The sequence below is a fragment of the Lytechinus pictus genome, chromosome 2 (assembly GCF_037042905.1).
Source record: "Lytechinus pictus isolate F3 Inbred chromosome 2, Lp3.0, whole genome shotgun sequence".
NCBI lineage: Eukaryota > Metazoa > Echinodermata > Echinoidea > Temnopleuroida > Toxopneustidae > Lytechinus > Lytechinus pictus.
In genome coordinates, this window is record NC_087246.1 from 29,021,672 (window position 1) to 29,040,282 (window position 18,611).

The window sequence follows — 18,611 nt, forward strand, 5'->3', positions numbered from 1 at the left end:
TCTCTCTCTTCTATCCACCCATATCCAAAGCCCCCCCCCCCCCCCTGCTCTCTTTCATTCCAGTCTAAGATTGGAACTCAGTAGTATATTGATTTTGTATAATGGGTATTAAAGTCTTCTAGATCAGAGGACTTGCATTTTCCATTTTTCAGAGGCCATTTCTAAACTTGAAAAACCACCTCCACCTAAAAGTCGCCTCACTCACCTGGTCAATTTGAATTCCAGTTGAGTGAATTAGACACCCCCACTTTATTTTTCCCTGATTTTTTTCTTGTCATTCCAGCTGTGACAGGGTTTTTAAATTGGTTACAATGTATAAGTATAAATCTTTCTATTCTAACTTAACAAATGAAAAAAAAAACAATTTTCAATTTTATATATATATGTGTATAAATATCTTTATTTCACATCAGAGTACATAATAACACACTTGGTCTGAGGTCACCATGTATAATTAATAATGTATACATATTTCAAATTTCTTTGATCATGATATGCTAATTCCAAAGATGCATATAATATAAGGCCTGCCCCATTGAAGATGAAGGGGGCCAACCACTCCCCTTATGATAATAGAAAAAATACATTATGTAGATTTTCAAATGTAACTTGCCAGACCTGGAAAATACTGCACTCTATCAACTTTTTAAAATTTCAAACATGATTAATCAGATTATCACTCCCATATTCAATCATGATTCATTCAAGAATAAGTTTAATTTCAATTGATTTATTGGCTTTGAAATGATTCATGACCTCTACGACCTTTGACCTTGTTGTCCCTACATCAGCATGAGATCATGATCACATGATATACATGATCTAATTCTTCCAGTACAATCACAAGCCCGGAATGCATATAGGATATAGAAGTAGCCCTGGGTTTGTTCTATTGGAAAATTACTTTCACAAATAGGCAAAGTATGCAGACTAGTCACAAGACAGGATTCAGTCAGTCATTAGTATAACATAGAATTAAATAAGTTTAATTACTGAATTAAAGGGGAAGTTCACCCTGACAAAAACTTTGTTGTAAAAATAGCAGAAAAACAATATAAAATATTGGTGAAGGTTTGAGGAAAATCCATTAAATATCAAGAAAGTTGTTACAATTTCAAGTTTTTTATTTGTAACGTCACAAACGAGCATATATTATGTAATATACAATGCATACATTTCATATTTTAATGATTCGTGATGACTTACTTTTTATTTTCTTCTTAGGAGCAGGTGTGAAATGATTTGTGTATTGATATACTGAAGGTACAATAAAAACCATTTTCAATTTTCTGAGAAAATTACATCTTATTGATTTTTTACTATACAATATGGAGGAAACCAGCTCGCATATGACTTCACAAATCAAATAATTAAATTATAATAACTTTTTTATTCTTTGATGGATTTTCCTCAAACCTTTGCCAATATTTTTTTTATTATTTCTTCTGCTATTTTTACAATAAACATTCTGTCAAGGTGAACTTTCCCTTTCAGCAGGAAACAAGTAAAGTAGCTCATGAAAGAGATGAAGGCAACTTATAATTCTAAATCTGAATAAAATCTCTATTTACATAAATATAATTTCAAAAATATTAGATTTAAAAGTATGTATGATCAAATTACTGTACTCTCTATCACTGAAAGAGAAATAAATGTTGTAATTCACTGCCAGCTAAAACTTGGGGTGGGGAGGGGGGGGGGGGGTCCTCAAGTGTCAATGGGTACTTAACAAAATAACATAGGGAATGAGACTAATTGCACAAGTCAACCTTTCAAATGTCAAACAAAGTCAAAGCTAATTTTCAAAATATAATGTGCAAAGCATGTATTACCTACCTATCTTAAGTTGAACAGAACTGTTCATTAAAAAAATTCTGGATCGTGAAATGCATCGTTAGCATGTGTTTATTTTAGGATGTTGAAGGTATGGACATTAAACCTCTCATAGATAGACATTAACAGAAATACTATACAAGTCTCTTTCAAGTTGTGATAAATTTAAGAGTCTATACCAATTAAAAGATTAAACATCAATAATATTTCTATTCATTGTATTAAAACCATCACATCATTAAACCCTTATAAACTCAGTACATACAGAATAACAGATATACAACTTTGTGCAAAATAAATGGTATATTGAAAATAAGCCATGAAAGACTAGTTGCACATACACATTTCAATAGGGACCCTGTCATACAAACAGTTTTGATTTGATCTAATTGATCTCAACTATGAATAGCCAGTGCCTTAACTGCATATGTCCATTCAAATTATTTTCTGAATATGATCTATGCTCATACATATATCATTAACTGGACAATCAGCTCCTCCGTATTTCCAAATGGACTTAGTATACATTTCCAGTATGAAGAATTACAAAGATGGATTACCATCGTAATGATTGATTGGATCTATCACAATTCTTTGTAAGACAGGGCCCTGATCACCCCCACTATATATACACGTAAGTCAAATCATAGATTACAGGCTTCCTTGAATTTGAGCAACTGTTGAAGATTGATGGCGCCCCCACCGCACACGACGACCACCACACAGCCAAGCTTCTTGGGCAATTTGCCCTCGGCCTTCAGCTCACCTAGGACATCACTGTAGACTGCAGATGCGGCTGCCCCGCACGCTGGCTCAACCAAAATACGATGGTCATCTGGGGAGTAAAGACATATAGAAAATAATTGATTATGCATATTCTTGCTGTAGTGTGCTTACTATTTTTTTCTTTATTTATTATAGGTCTATTTGTGTTCCAACATAATAGAAGTATTCGGGTAGTCCTTTATTTTTTCTTATTATCATCTATTGCCAATATATGAAACATGAATTTTGTTTATGTTTTTATCATATATACATGCATGTAGAGTACCGAAGTGATGCATCACAAAAAACTTTTTTTTGCATTTCAGCATTTTTGATACCATATTTTAGTTGAGCATGATGCAATACCTCTACAACCCAAATTTGGTGGAAATTGGTCCATGGGGGCCTTGGATATGGCCTCACGAATACCTAATTAGCCCCATTGCAGTCAATGTATTATTGGTCTGGTTCTAAATGTTACTAGGAACCAGGCCAATAATACAATGACTTCAATGGGGCTAATTACATGTATGTATTCATGAGGTCATCTTCAAGGCCCCCATGGACCGATTCCCACCAAATTTTGGTTGTAGAGGTATTTCATCATGCTCAAGCACAATATCATATCAAAAATGGTAAAATACAAAAAAATGAAAATTGATGATGTCACACTTTGGTACTCTGTAGAGGTTTGATGTATGATTCACTGACCTGCATGATCATAGTTCTCTGAACCTTAAAAAATAAACTGTACATAATGCACAATGTTTGTTTATAATTCATGTCAAAATCACTAGGAATTCTGGGTGGATTTCCTTTCATCAACAGGAGAGGCAAACAAATAAAAGAAAGCAAGGAGTTAATGTGCATGAATGCATAGGTATATAGCAGAAGGCACTGGAGCAAACATAAAAAATAATAAAAATAAATTGGAATGGCAAAACATGTAGTTTAATCTTGAAAGTACAATATATATGTTTAATTTGAGATTTCTTACTCCTAAAGAGACTGGGCCAATTTGAGGGATAAATAGAGTGAAGGAAAGAGACCTGCTTCACACCCCCCCCCCCCCCCGATCTCATAGTTAAGCTTTACATCTGGATATACCAACTTTATTATGAATAAAAGTTTCTCAAAATTTCTCAGGGAAATAATAATGGAGTTGTGATCACATAAATCAGTCTAATTATCCTTTTACCTTTTAATTTTACATAGAATTTTAATAAAAATTTCATTCTTATGCTTGTTAGAATTATTCAATTTTCTTGGAGTGGACTTGGCCTTAAACTCAACAAATCAGAATCTCACTAGAATACAAGGGTACCCACCAAGTAAATGCAGGCAAGCATCTATGGCTCTTTGATCAGTAACCACACCAGAAAGAATATTGTGCTCTTTGTTAAGGGTTAAACAACGCTCAGTTACCCTCAGAGAACCAAGCGATTTAGCCACACTGATGACGAGAATTATAGCAAGATAGAAAAAGGAAGAGAAAATAATAAAATGAACAATACTTGGATATCACTTATTAGTGTTATGCAATTTTTTTAGCAATACCAAGGGTAAATATGATTACAGTGGAAATTCAGCCAAACAACTGATCTCATGATAACTGGGTCCGGTAACACAACAATTAGCAATTAATTGTACGCTTGATTTTCATGATTAATTGTACCTCGTAGTCAATGCAATCAATCGTTAAAAAAATGCCTTACAATGATTGCTAAATTTTGTGTTACGGGCCTCAGGAGGTGTCATTCATCAATGCTTCTGACCAAGTGACAGTTGTTGAACCTTTTGAACAGGTGTTTCCTTGTAGACAGAAGTCCCAAAGATAAAGATAATATCTGATCAATTGTAAACTAATTACAATTGGTTACAGCTATATCACGTCTTCTCTTGATTAAACTGGGACTCCAACAATGATCTTGAAGGGTCATTGTCATTAATTGGGAATGAGCCTTTTGACTTTTTGAAAAACAGGTAGTAATATTTCATAAAGCTGGTTGTACATGACATGAATAGGGATCCTTTCTGTGCAAGATCAGATTCTTAGTAATTCTGTATTCCTGTCAGCTTAAAATTTTTGTTTATCACAAGCATTTTAATTCAAATTTCATAGTTGTGTCAAAATTTTTAAAGAAAAAGGTCACAAAAAACCCCCATAAATTGGGGGGGGGTTCTCATTTAGCACATCAAATGGTGACTAAATGTATGTTCCAGCTTTGTGTACATGTAACTAATATGAAGTGGCCAGAGGTCCCTCAGAGAAGACCTAAAACAATCAGTACACTGCTTTAATTCGTACAAGCATTCATGTTTTTAAGCCATGGTATAAAATCATTACTAAACCACTTGTGGACAAATCAGAGATTATAAATGAAATCTTGGTACAAAACATATCAGATCTGAATTTCCACTGTATAATCACAGCAGAAAATCAAAAGTGCGCTTATTCCAAAAGTTATGGTGACATTTTCAGGCAAAAAAATAAATGAAGCAAACAAGTTATAATTTGTTAGAAGCAAAAGTTGTCTTGATGCAAAATCACCAACATACCAAGCAACTTCAGACAACCCTTTATGGCATCTTTGTCTGGAACAACACAAGGTATGATGGGATACTTGGAAGAATACTCCAAACTCTTTTCACACACGGTGAGGGCACCTAGACACTTGCACATACTGTAAGTATGAGAAGTAACAATTCTACATAGCTTGATATCAATCATTCATTATTAATATTATTATTAATTGTTTGGCATCAGTTATGCCTTGGAGGCGAAAAGCAAACTGAATGACTCTACTAAAGTAACCAATTAAAGGAATGCAGATGGGCCACTACACCAGGGCCCCCCCCCCAGCTACTCTTAAACAAATAGTGCAGTGGGTACTGTAAGTGCAAAGACAGTGACTCTCCTCTACATGGGGCCTCCATTTAACATCCTATCCGAGGGACGTAGTGTTTTCCTCTGTAACATATAGCCTGCGTCTATGGAACGTGGGAGGGGCACGTTACACACAACGTAGGTTTCACTCATCCTCAATTGGACGTTATACTTATTCATGGATCAGGCAATTTACATTCACTTCGTCTACGTCTCAGAAAGTCTCTTTTAGGACAAAGGTTAAACCCATTGGTCCTACTATCAATGTGGTCTCATTGCCGTTTGTTTTAAAACCACATTTCTTAGGTAGTAATTGTTTTTTTTATGCCAAAGAAGGATTTACTACAATATACTTAATCGGAGCACTTAAGAATATATTTCTGTGTTCATGATGTAAGCTGGCAAATAATTATGGTACTGGTATTAAATTCTAAAAATATTATCTTGAACATTTTTGGGGGGAGGGTGGTTACCGGTATTTGAATCTATGTACAGTTTTAAAAAAATTAATCTAATGTAATTGTTGATTGTTTTCTAACCTGGTTATATCTGGTAGTGTCACAAGTTTCCCAGCCTTCACTGCAGCATTGAAGCTTTCAGCACCAAATGTTTCCATGGCAACTACAGGAACATCACTCCATCCAACCCTCTGAAGACCCTGAACGACCCCGCAGAGCAGGCCTCCACCCCCGACGCATGTAACAACCACGTCAGGTTTTTTACCATGAAGCTGGTTTTGGATTTCCAAAATCATAGTCTCATGCCCTTCCCTGTTAAGTATTGAAAGGGGTTCAACAGCCTTTTAAGTGAGAAATATTAGGAACAAAGAATAAATGATAAATCATGTTTAATTTAAACCTATTTGGACCCATCCCATAGCCTCTATAAATTGTATTAGAGAAAATATGTCCAGAGGATGTAAATCAGACTATTCCAGACAAGATAGCCATTTCAATTAAATTTGTAGGCAATATTCAACAGATTTTTGAGAGGTGATGTTGGACAGTAATACCACAAATAACAAATTATCTGTGCTGTTTGATGCATAGATATTGTAATTTGACAATGAAGTAGAAATAAAATATCTGGACATCAACCCCCATTGTGCTATAACATACCGGTACATGATGTACCATGTACAAATAATAATATTAATAATGGTAATATTAATAATAATAATAATAACCACAATAATAATAATTATAATAATAACATTAATAATCATGAAAATAATATCAATTATAATAATAATAATAATAATAATAATAATAATAATAATAATAATGACAATAATATCAATAATAATAATCATAATAATCATAATAATCATAATAAAAATGATAATAATTCTACTGCTACTACTACTACTACTACTACTACTACTACTACTATTACTACTACTACTACTACTACTACAACTAATACTACTTAACTACTGATAATAATACTAATAGTTATACTAATAATCATTGATATTTATATTGCGCTTTAGACAAAAGTTTCAAAACAAATACCCATGATGGTAAGCAAAAATGCCTTCAATTTTAAAATCCCCCTTCCCTACTTTGGTTGGAGATAAGAATTGAATGTCCCATTAATCACATATTGCAAATATTTTTGTATCATACCAAACATCGGGATGATCAAACGGATGGATGACTACTGCTGAAGGATCTTCCTCTGCCAATTGAAGAGCATGTTGGTTAGCATAGTCCCATACCTGTAAAGAATCATGTATGATATGTGCTGATTTGCCAGACAAACAAAATATTTAAGACTCATGGTCAGTTTTCCAATGATCGAGTTAGGATCTAATCTTACAATGGACGTTAACCGTAATATATAGTTGGTTTTAATAAAACAAAAACAAACGAAACATCTATCCCACCAACATGCGAAACATCCAACCCCCTCCTTAAAAAAAGGGAGAGAAAGAGAGAGATAGAGAGAGAAAAAAAGACAGAGGAAAGAAATTGGTTTGCCTACTTTTCCATGGACAATGACATTGGCTCCAAGATCTCGTATTTTGTCTGCCATAAATTTGGGTGTACTCTCCGGAACCACAACTATTGCTGGCATACCAAGTTGTCTTGCAGCATATGCAGCAGCGTACCCGGCATTTCCTCCTACAAAACCAAAGATAAGACAACACTGTAAAATCATTGCAAAAATGTCAAGAGGGTGCTGATGACAGTTTGAAGTCATTCAAATTTTGTTCTTTACTGCATGGATTTACATTTCCCTACATGTATGTGAGGTTAAGAATCAATAACTGAGAAATTTGACACATTTCAAACTAAATTATGAACTGCCTAAATTAACAACCATAATTACTCTATTAAACAGGGACAACTTCTCAAAGACCTTGAGAGTTTAACTACTATATTGATATACATTTCAACAAGAGACCAAATTATCATCATTTTCAATCAGTTATCAAAGCAATAGACATCTCGTTATCTGAAAGGACTTGATAGACCTTTGTGGGCTTGCATACTCTTTAAACCAAATATCAACCAAAGTATAACTTATAAAGGTTGCCAGTTGAAAACACACTTCCAGGCGTTTGCTCAAGTAGACAAGACTATCTGAAATTACACTTCCCATACCTGATAGGATTGTGGGATATTACCTGATGAACTTATGATTCTTGTGTATCCAGCTTCAAGAGCCTGCAAATCACCAAAAAAAGTAAAATCAACGTCCATGAATACAGATACTCATCAATCCGTTTAGTAGTCCATGATTCGACATTGATATTTCACTTGTATGCACAGATGATAATAACAAAGTCCTGGAAAAACAATGTTTTTCTTTTTTGTGATGAGGCTTAGGATCATCCAATAGTAGTGAATTATAAACTGTTCATTTTTTTAAGTTAAGAATTAATCTCTTCTTTCAGTAGGCATATCTTACTGGTATCTTTTCAGAACTATTAAAGACCAACAAAAATAGTTTCATATCCTTCAATAATAATTTATATTCTATTTTCAAATTTCATTATGGGTATAGGCCTATTTACAGAGGTACATGTGGTTGGTCATGAGAAAGGGGGCAGTCTTGTTTTATAGAATGAGTTTATGGCATTATGGGCATGCAATATAACATCATACCTCTTGATTTTGTGTATGTGTGTAAGTTTTTTTTTATATATGTATAATAAGTACTATAACTACATCCTTCCTTTACTTTAGATATTTTTCATCAGAGTGTAACATTTTTAAGATCATGTTTTGTTATTTTAAATTATTAGCAATCATTAATCTTTGAACTGTGAAATTCAATTGTCAACAATCTTATTTCTATACAAATTATAGGCCTAATCTAACCTGCAAAATATGCAATCTGGTTGAAATAAAAACTATTAGAAGATTTTATTAAACATATTTACATTTATTCTTTCTGGAAAGTTCATGAAATTCACACTTCATGACCTTGGGTCACAAAAAATGGGGGTGTTGTTATAAACACATGTATCTATTGACTATATTCTGATCTCATTTTGTGGGTTGAATTTCCCTTACAAACTAACAACTTAAACTCAACTTAAACATCGAGTCAATGATTGACCACACAGAAAAGGGTTAATTTCCATTTTATCATGGAAACGGCCATGAGCGTTCCTCTGTGGCACAAAAAGCTCCACAACTCGGGCACAAGCTAGGTTCTCACCCATCCACAATCTGCACTAGCTGCACTGCAGCAGGCTTGCCTAATTTACAATAACACAGAATTCCTAAAGACTTAGACTTAATTCATTTCACAATAGTACTAGTAGCCTGGGGCCCGTTTCTCAACACCGTCATAAGTCTAACTTCTTGACTAAATCGGAGATAGTGAGCTACTTGTCCGCTAACCGTTTCACGAAGCCCTCTTTACCAAGATCGGGTACAACAACCTCACTAAATATTTATGACACCTCCGAACCTGTCATAACTTCTTTCTTAATGACGTAGAGGCATCACGTGGGTAGACTATGACATGCAAAATTGCCTCGAAATTTGAAAATTGTAATCTTACGTAATCATTCATAGAAGTTGAAATTACATTGCAAAACAGGTGTGATAGATCATTCAATAATAATTGTTATGCACAGAAACTATCAAAACTGTTGGTAAAACGCAACAAAACCACTCATTTTAAAATAGTAAAGTAATTGAATCGATAAAGATTCTACCACGGCAGGTCATCCATAACTGGACTCGTATTCGTCGTTTTCAAACACTTATCATCATTTTTGATAAATTCTATCTCTAATTTATGCAAAGAATTTGTCAAATCATGTGTTTCGGTATGTAAAAAAAATAAAAAAAATTAATTTAAACTATATTTTGATGATGTTTGGAACCATAAATAAACGTATAATTATCATTATTTTACAAAGATAACAATTGTGGTTTACTTTCGTAAACTATCAAAATTTACTATCCCGGGGATACCCATCTCATTGTCCCCATGTGATTTTTTAGTCATGAAATGATATATTCATAATTTGATTTTCTCAGCAATTACATGCTCAAGTCTTCATGGTTTATTAAGTATGCATGGTTCATATTTTGCCTCTGCTATTATTTTTATTAGATGTATTTCCAAATTAATCACAATAATTGCAGTTTTATCACATTTTTGCTTTTCAAAAATTATGCTATTTTGTGACTAAGGCTACATCTCGTCTGCTTTTTCTACCGATAGTATCGATATCAAGGGATTCTAGTTAGGAAGCCCTTCGTGAAACGGGTTTAGTAAGATTGGAACTAACTCCGTGGTTGGTGGATAAAGATATGACTAACTTGTCCAGGTGTTGAGAAACGGGCCCCAGGGTGCTAAAGCCGGAGTATTCTCATCATGTTAGGCAGGGCCCGCTGGGTCCAATCCCCGGCCCTGGCTGGGAAAATAGCTTTTGGAACTGATCTGTGATCTGTCTACGTCTGAAGACCCAGGAGGCAGGAGCCAGAACAGGACATTTAATACAGGTACAAATTATTTAAGAATTTTTCATCCAAGTTCAAACACGTCATCAAATATAAAATCATGAAAATCTAATCCTCCTAATATTACCCACGCTAATCATGTTAAATGAAATATTTTGCAACTTATTTAGTACCTTCTTGCATCTGTTTCCAATACCCCTAATTTTGAAGGATGCCGTAGGTTGCATGTTGTCACATTTGATGTACACTGGACATCCTGCGATCTTCGTCATTGGAATGCTCTCCAAAAGAGGTGTCTTTATATGAAGCTCAGGTTCAGATCCTGCCATTACGCCTGTCAGTTCGTTTTCTTCTAAACCCAGGAGAAGGTTGCGAATGTCAAATGTCGCAAGAAGATAGTTTCGGGCTTTCAGATATTAGCTATTAAAAAGTGATAAATGTTCAGCGTGCAGTGGCTCAGCTTCACCCGGCGCGGCAGTCGTTAGGCTAGCACAGGCCGGAGAGCTCCGGCACCAGCCGGCCGGAGACGCCCAGCTGACCGGCGAGCCCTGCGAGCTGCAGGCGAAGTAGCAGCAAAGAGCTCCGGGCGGGGGCGCGTTTGGGGGCACGACCGAGCCAACCACTCACAAGCCGACGCGGGCTTAGGCTTTAATCCAATAACGTACTAATTGTTCAAATTTATTTTATGTGTCAATTTAACCCTATGTATTCTATATTGACATTTTTATGTCACATTAAAATGTATTTCATTTACTTTTATTCATATTTTGCTTTAAAAATCGTTTTTTTATACAGAAATTTACAGACAAAATAATATACTAAAATATAACGGCCTGAAAATATGGTAAAAATAGACAACACGTAATGATGATCTGTCCGGATTCGATTCACATTATTTGGAATCACCAAATCACCTTTTCGTTTCAATTTCCTGCTGCTGTGCAAGTGTAGTGTGATGTGATTAATCAACTTCTGACAAAGTTTCATAGGCATACAGTGAATTGATTGTTTTGAGGTAATGTATGCATTATTGTCGGGCATTAACCCTATTAAACCCAGGGGCCAGGTCAGGCACAGGGCTAAATGAGTGGCACAGGGAGCTTCGCGGGCCGGAGTCAAATGAGCCTGGATGAACATCGCTTGAGGTATACATGTATGATGTACCCTATTTTCCTGGTGACAGTGCAGTGTCGACCCATGTATTGTGTGCATCTAACTTAGATCTAGACTAATCCGCTGTTTTGGAGAAAGATTTTTTCATCATTTTTTTTTTGTTTTTGTCCTCCTATACCGGTACTAACAATAAACATAGATCTACTTCTTGATCAAAATACATAGTTTTACCGTACGCTGCCCAATCGTCGCTCAGTTTACGTATTTTCCTTTATGTTTCATTCAATTAGCTAGTATGATACCCTTACTTCTATATGTCAACTGAAAGAGAAAATACTGGAAAATTGTTTCATAGGATAATAATTATATGTCTTCAAAGCACCGCTGTGTAATTCGCCGTTTTCGGCACCCCTTGCGCCTGTCCCATTCGCCGCTCACCACTGCCCTAACTCTGCTCACTTAGCGCGCTCATTCATACATGTAGTTTATAAGGCCTGATACTGTCTAACTCTTTTTTCTTGCACTTCTGAGTGAGAAAGTGTGTAATTTTGTTGTGATTAAATGTATTGTTCACAAGTTTTATAGTACTATACACTGTATAAAATGTTCCTTTCGCCAAGTGCAATTATTTTTAGGGCCTCAAACTTTTTGTTACTGATCTACGCCTATATATCATTTTTTTTAATCCTCCAAACTTTATTCCGTATTTTTTATAAAATACATATTTAAAAAAAAACCTTTCCCGACAAACTTTTAACTGATTTCAATTGTCTAATAATATAAATATGATTCTAATCCATTCATGAATTTTATGAGTTTATTATTATTATTTATTTATTTCGGAAATGAAAAGTATATGAAATTGGAACAATTAATGTAATACAACATTAACAGAGTATAGATTGAGCACCCACTGGGTCAAATAAATTCCTGTTGTCAATAAAGACCATGACCCTAACCAGTGCTATAATAAGGGTGCTTACATAAAATCGGAAGCGGATAAAAGAGTCAGCATGAACAAAAATGTTTAAAGAACAATATATATAATAGAATAACATGCTTGATATAGTTAAGTTAACTAACTTAAAATATCAATATTGATGAATTTACATTCTTATGAATAAAACGCTATAAAGCTCTTTTAGCACATTCGCCATTCAAAGTAATCATTTTCGCCACTCATCCAACTTGAGTGCCCCCCCTTGTCGTCCCTTCCGCTCATCGCCCCCTGATGCCATTGACCATTGATTTCCATTATTATTTTTTTATTATTAGAAATAATTATTTGCATCCTCTTTCAGGTTCTAATTCAAATTTGTTGCTTTTACACTGTCTTGAGTCTTGACTCATTATTTATCAAGTATGTATTCGCGTATCCCACTTTTTTGTTTACTTTTTCGTTTACTCTTTATTTATTCCCCTACTTTTTCTTGTCGTATTGATATCCCAGGACCAAAATCCAATTGAAACCAGTTGGATTTCTAACTGGTTTCAATTGGTTTCAATTGGTTTCAACTGGTTTCAATTGGTTTTAACTGGAATTTAACAATTTCCAGTTGAAACCAATTGAAACCAGTTGGGTAACTGGAAATCCTAACTGGAACCAGTTGGGCAACTGGAAATACTAACTGGAACCAGTTGGGTAACTGGAACCAGTTGGGTAACTGGAAATCCTAACTGGAACCAGTTGGGTAACTGGACATTTCTTCCAACTGGAAATGACTTCTAACTGGAACCAGTTGGGTAACTGGAAATCCTAACTGGAACCAGTTGGGTAACTGGACATTTCTTCCAACTGGAAATGACTTCTAACTGGAACCAGTTGGGTAACTGGAAATCCTAACTGGAACCAGTTGGGTAACTGGACATTTCTTCCAACTGGAAATGACTTCTAACTGGAACCAGTTTGGTAACTGGAAATCCTAACTGGAACCAGTTGGGTAACTGGACATTCCTTCCAACTGGAAATGACTTCTAACTGGAACCAGTTGGGTAACTGGAAATCCTAACTGGAACCAGTTGGGTAACTGGACATTTCTTCCAACTGGAAATGACTTCTAACTGGAACCAGTTGGGTAACTGGAAATCCTGACTGGAACCAGTTGGGTAAATGGAAATGACTTCTAACTGGAAAGTTGGGTAACTGGAAATGACTTCAACCAGTTGGGTAACTGGAAATCCTAACTGGAACCAGTTGGGTAAATGGAAATGACTTCTAACTGGAAAGTTGGGTGACTGGAAATGACTTCTAATTGGAACCAGTTGGGTAACTGGAAATCCTAACTGGAACCAGTTGGGTAACTGGAAATGACTTCCAATTGGTTTCCAATTGGAAATTTTCCAGTTATCCAACTGGATCCAATTGAAAACCAGTTGATTTGCATATTATCTGGCAATGTGTACAGATTAATGTTTTATGTGATTCATCATTATTTACAATGTATCTATCCATTTCTTTTCATTCTCAAGTGCCACACTTTTTTAAGATAAATGTTTCGAATACTTACCAGTGAAAACCATGTTCATAAATATTATAGATTATAATTAAAACAGATTAAAAGATAATTAGTACACCACTAACTGTTACCAAATTACATCAAATACAAATACATATATTCGAAGCTCCTTCATGTAAATTTATATATATATATATGAGAGTCTACATTTCATCAATGCCCTTTACATTGGTATTTATAGACATATAACAATGCTTCTGTGTTGGCATGAGCAATAGTTAGTACGAATGCTAATTAATTTGTAACTAATTAGGTTCATTCCAACTGGAAGTCCCAATTGGATCCAGTTGAAACCAATTGGTTTCAACTGGAACCAGTTGCCTCCAATTGGTTTCAACTGGAACCAGTTGCCTCCAATTGGTTTCAACTGGAAATCTCCAGAAACATGACAAAGTTTCATCTATTCAAATCAATCAGGAAACTACTGACCGAATTCAAAGGCCTATATAGGCCCATTCGTGGGAGATTTTTTCTTATTTATTCATTTAAATTATTTATTTTATTTAGATTTATAGATATGAATCAGATAGGCATGCAGATAATGCGTATAGGCCTAACATAAAATATATGTATCATTAGGCTCATAAGTTATCACATATAGGCCTAATAACACATCTATTTGAGGTGACGTGTATAAAATCCTTGTTTCATTCCAATTAAATTATCCCTCAATTTCATACTCAGAGTAAATAATATTGGTAATCATCAAAATATGAATACACCACATAAAAAAAACAGTATTACGATCGATAATAGCCTAGAAGACATGCCAGGGGCCGCGGAACCGGGGGAGGGGCTTCACCCCAGAACAAAAAAAAAACTATCCCTATATCTCCACGTTGTTTGTACGTCGGTATTGATAAACATCGAAGTCTCATTTTTTGTCTCACCTGCATAGCAGAGTGAGACTATAGGCGCCGCTTTTCCGACGGCGGCGGCGACGGCGACGGCGGCGGCGGCGTCAACACCAAATCTTAACCTGAGGTTAAGTTTTTGAAATGACAGCATAACTTAGAAAGTATATGGACCTAGTTCATGAAACTTGGCCATAAGGTTAATCAAGTATTACTGAACATCCTGCCTGAGTTTCATGTCACATGACCAAGGTCAAAGGTCATTTAGGGTCAATGAACTTAGACCATGTTGGGGGAATCAACATCAAAATCTTAACCTAAGGTTAAGTTTTTGAAATGTCATCATAACTTAGAAAATATATGGACCTAGTTCATGAAACTTATACATAAGGTTAATCAAGTATCACTGAACATCCTGCATGAGTTTCACGTCACATGACCAAGGTCAAAGGTCATTTAGGGTCAATGAACTTTGGCCGAATTGGGGTATTTGTTGAATTACCATCATAACTTTGAAAGTTTATGGATCTGATTCATGAAACTTGGACATAATAGTAATCAAGTATTACTGAACATCCTGTGCAAGTTTCAGGTCACATGATCAAGGTCAAAGGTCATTTAGGGTCAATGAACTTTGGTCAAATTGGGGTATTTGTTGAATTACAGCCATAAATTTGAAAGTGTGTTGGTCTAGTTCATAAAACTTGGACATAATAGTAATCAAGTATCACTGAACATCCTGTGCGAGTTTCAGGTCACATGATCAAGGTCAAAGGTCATGTAAGGTCAAAGAACTTTGGCCACGTTGGGGGTATTTGTTGAATTGCCATCATATCTCTATAAGTGTATTGGTCTAGTTCATAAAACGTGGAAATAAGAGTAACCAAGTATCACTGAACATCTTGTGCGAGTTATAGTAGTTTTCAAAATCAGCACTGCTGCTATATTGAATCGCGTGATGCAGGTGAGACGGCCAGAGGCATTCCACTTGTTAGCATTAGTAGACTTGTTAAGAGGTTGTACAAATGTCCCACTTGGCACAAATGTTCCTTGAGTCAAAAGAAAAAGATTCATCCAAAGAGACACGCTGTATCTATGCAAATAAGCAAGTAATTTGCATAAATTTGCATATTATGTCGATATAGTGAAAACAAGTATTTAAGAATATATATTTAACCAGAACTGCCCTAAAATTGGAAATAAAGACTTAGGCTAAGAAAGGGAAGAAGATTGTCATAAAATGAATGGGATATCCTTGTTTGTTATTACTTAATTTACATGAATTATGCAAATTATGATTTAAAACAGAGTATTTTTTCATGAATCCTGAACTGTTTTATAAATAACAGCAATTAATGCACAATATCAATATTCTACATGAAAGATAATATATTAGCGAAAACATCGATATGCTCCATGACAGTATTAGTGTATTAATTTGCTAAGAAAGAGGGAAAATATGTCAAAATGTATTACGTGATATTGCGCTAAAACGAGACCAAAACAAACCTCTATATCCAGTCACACTAACGAATCCGACAATAAAGCGATCAATGGTATGTCATTTGAGATAACACAATCCCAACACAATAGCTTGCATCAGCTTCTCGTATCGCTTTTGTTGGTGTGTCTGCCACGCCGTAATCTATGGTATATACGGGCAAAATGCATTTCGGTATCGGTAAAACACCATTTGTTTTATTTGTTTCTAATTTGTTTCTCTTGGAAAATTTACAGGATACATTTCTTTGCAGGTTACTGCTTTAATGAAGCTCTGGCACTTCAAAAATGTAAACACATGAATCATGACGAATGTTCCCCCACCTCAATCCATATTTCAACTGTATTAAAATATCTAACTTTTTGGAGACCCCGAAGTGGCAAATTTGCATTCCCCCGGCATTCCTACTACTTTGCAAAACCAGTTTGACTTGTATTATCGACTTGGAAAAGACAGATGTATGAGACATTAGTCAACATGTTTCCTGAAGAAAGTTTTTGGTTTATTTCAGCCTACGCCTACGGGAGCCCTCCGAATTTACCCCATTCCCCCCATATTTCGACACTAAATAAAAGAATATCGTGTTTTAAATCCACCGGCAAGGCAAATGGCGTTTTTTGGGTATAATAAAGCAACAATTATATTCATATTTTTATATTAATATTCATTATTATCATTATTATTTTAGTAGTACATAGAGGGGATATTGTTCTGCAGTTTGTAATAATGCTCTAGCACAGTAAAGGCTATAACCCAACAGGAGCATGCCTAGGATACCCTTTCCCTTTTGGTTTTATGTATTCAAAAAGAATTTATTGTCTTTAGAACTCTCAAAAGATTATTTTTGTTTGTATTGATATCTTGGAAGAGATTAAGGAGAAAATACTCTACAAGTGACATGTAGAGGAGTTGTGGTACATTGAAGAACAGCCACACGTAAGCTCTTAACTGCTGAAACCCCTTTATTGATTCCACTCTATGTTGAATTTAAATATTTTTAGAGCCAAATCGGAAGAAAGATGCATTTCTACTACACAGTAAAGCCGCTTTACGTTCTCCTCTTGGAAAAAAAACATAGAAGGCATTGTTTTATATCGCATAAAATAAGTTTGTGTACATGACCATGATGACGGTGGCCTGTCGAAGTTGCCGGCCCAACCCTTTATTTTGTTTTGACAATATATATTTAGAATATCGTCTAAATGAAGCCCTCATCTGGAAAAGGGCACTTATTAAAGGCAGCATCTACATTATATAGAGGCCCGGGGGCTGAAGCACCCGCAAGATTTTCCGGGGGGGGGGGGGTTGCTGCCTGTATTATCCTCCATAGACAGCACCCCCTGGAATTCCGGCAGATGTGACAAAACGAAAAAAAAAAAGTTACCAAAATAACCTTCATTTTGTAGTGCATTCCTTTTTGTTTATTTGCTTGTTAAATTTCTTGGGACCAAAATTTTACATTGAACCTTTTTTGCTTTTCAAATTTAGCACCCCCTGTAAAAATCGTTCACAGTGCCTTGGAGGAGGCATTGTTCTAGTGCACAGGCTATGTAAATAAGAAATTCTGGCAAATTAAAGCCTACTTCTAAGGGAGCTGGTTCCCCATCTCTTTCTATATTTTGACTATATTGAAATATTTCATGTTTTTGTAGCCCCCACGGTGGCAAAAAGGCATCTTTAACACCTAATAAAGCAAATTTTAGTTTTATCGAACCTCTGTTTAATAGATAGAGGAGACGTTGCTCTGTCGATTTCATGTTATAAGTTAATTACATCCTATACCACAAAGGAGCCTGCCTGTCGAAAGTATCACATCTCATTACGCATTTGACTCTATGTTTGAACCAGCGTCCTTTTGGAACTCTCAATTGAGACAAACGTCATTTTTTTTCTACATGGAAAAGTCACTTCCATTTTTTTTAAATTGATTTTTCTTTAACACAGAGGGGACACTCTACCTGTCTGCAAGTTACAGGTAGAGAAAATCCGGCACATTGAAACATATCCAACATTGTGTGACTGTCGAAGTACCCCCCCCCCCCCACAATTCTACATATTATATTACATATTAGATAAATATAGGAGGCATCATTTCACAGGTTGCATGTAGAAAATTCATGGTACAGAGCATACCTTCATGGTTCCCCACTCCTTTCCATACTACCCTTTTTAAATCCCCTTTGGGGCCAAAAGCATTCCTCTTACTTTTTA

The 18,611-nt window shown here is 35.3% G+C and overlaps 1 protein-coding gene across 2 annotated transcripts; it reads right to left on the minus strand.

Moving 5' to 3' along the window:
* Positions 1 to 382: 382 nt before the first annotated feature.
* Positions 383 to 11,107, minus strand: LOC129254443 (L-serine dehydratase/L-threonine deaminase-like). 2 transcript variants are annotated; one of them, XM_064115009.1, is made up of 7 exons: positions 10,590 to 11,107; positions 8,118 to 8,157; positions 7,472 to 7,611; positions 7,114 to 7,205; positions 6,025 to 6,255; positions 3,927 to 4,051; positions 383 to 2,668 (listed from the first exon to the last, which is right to left on the minus strand). In XM_064115009.1, the coding sequence occupies exons 1-7, from the start codon at positions 10,743 to 10,745 to the stop codon at positions 2,478 to 2,480; spliced, it is 975 nt and encodes a 324-aa protein (XP_063971079.1). In that variant the 5' UTR covers positions 10,746 to 11,107; the 3' UTR covers positions 383 to 2,477. The 2 variants fall into 2 exon arrangements, with proteins under 2 accessions (XP_063971079.1, XP_063971083.1); XM_064115013.1 differs by lacking the exon at positions 3,927 to 4,051 and adding an exon at positions 5,158 to 5,282 and having other exon boundaries at positions 10,590 to 11,039.
* Between the last annotated feature and the right edge of the window lie 7,504 nt (positions 11,108 to 18,611).

What these genes read in the sequence shown, in the direction of transcription:
- LOC129254443 (XM_064115009.1), bottom strand. Translation starts at nt 10,745, where the DNA reads ATGGCAGGATCTGAACCTGAGCTTCATATAAAGACACCTCTTTTGGAG. An exon ending in TTTGATCATCCCGATGTTTG is followed by an intron (nt 6,256 to 7,113) that starts GTATGATACAAA and finishes AATACTTAACAG; the next exon opens with GGAAGGGCATGAGACTATGA. An exon ending in TGCTTGCCTGCATTTACTTG is followed by an intron (nt 2,669 to 3,926) that starts GTGGGTACCCTT and finishes TTTACTCCCCAG; the next exon opens with ATGACCATCGTATTTTGGTT.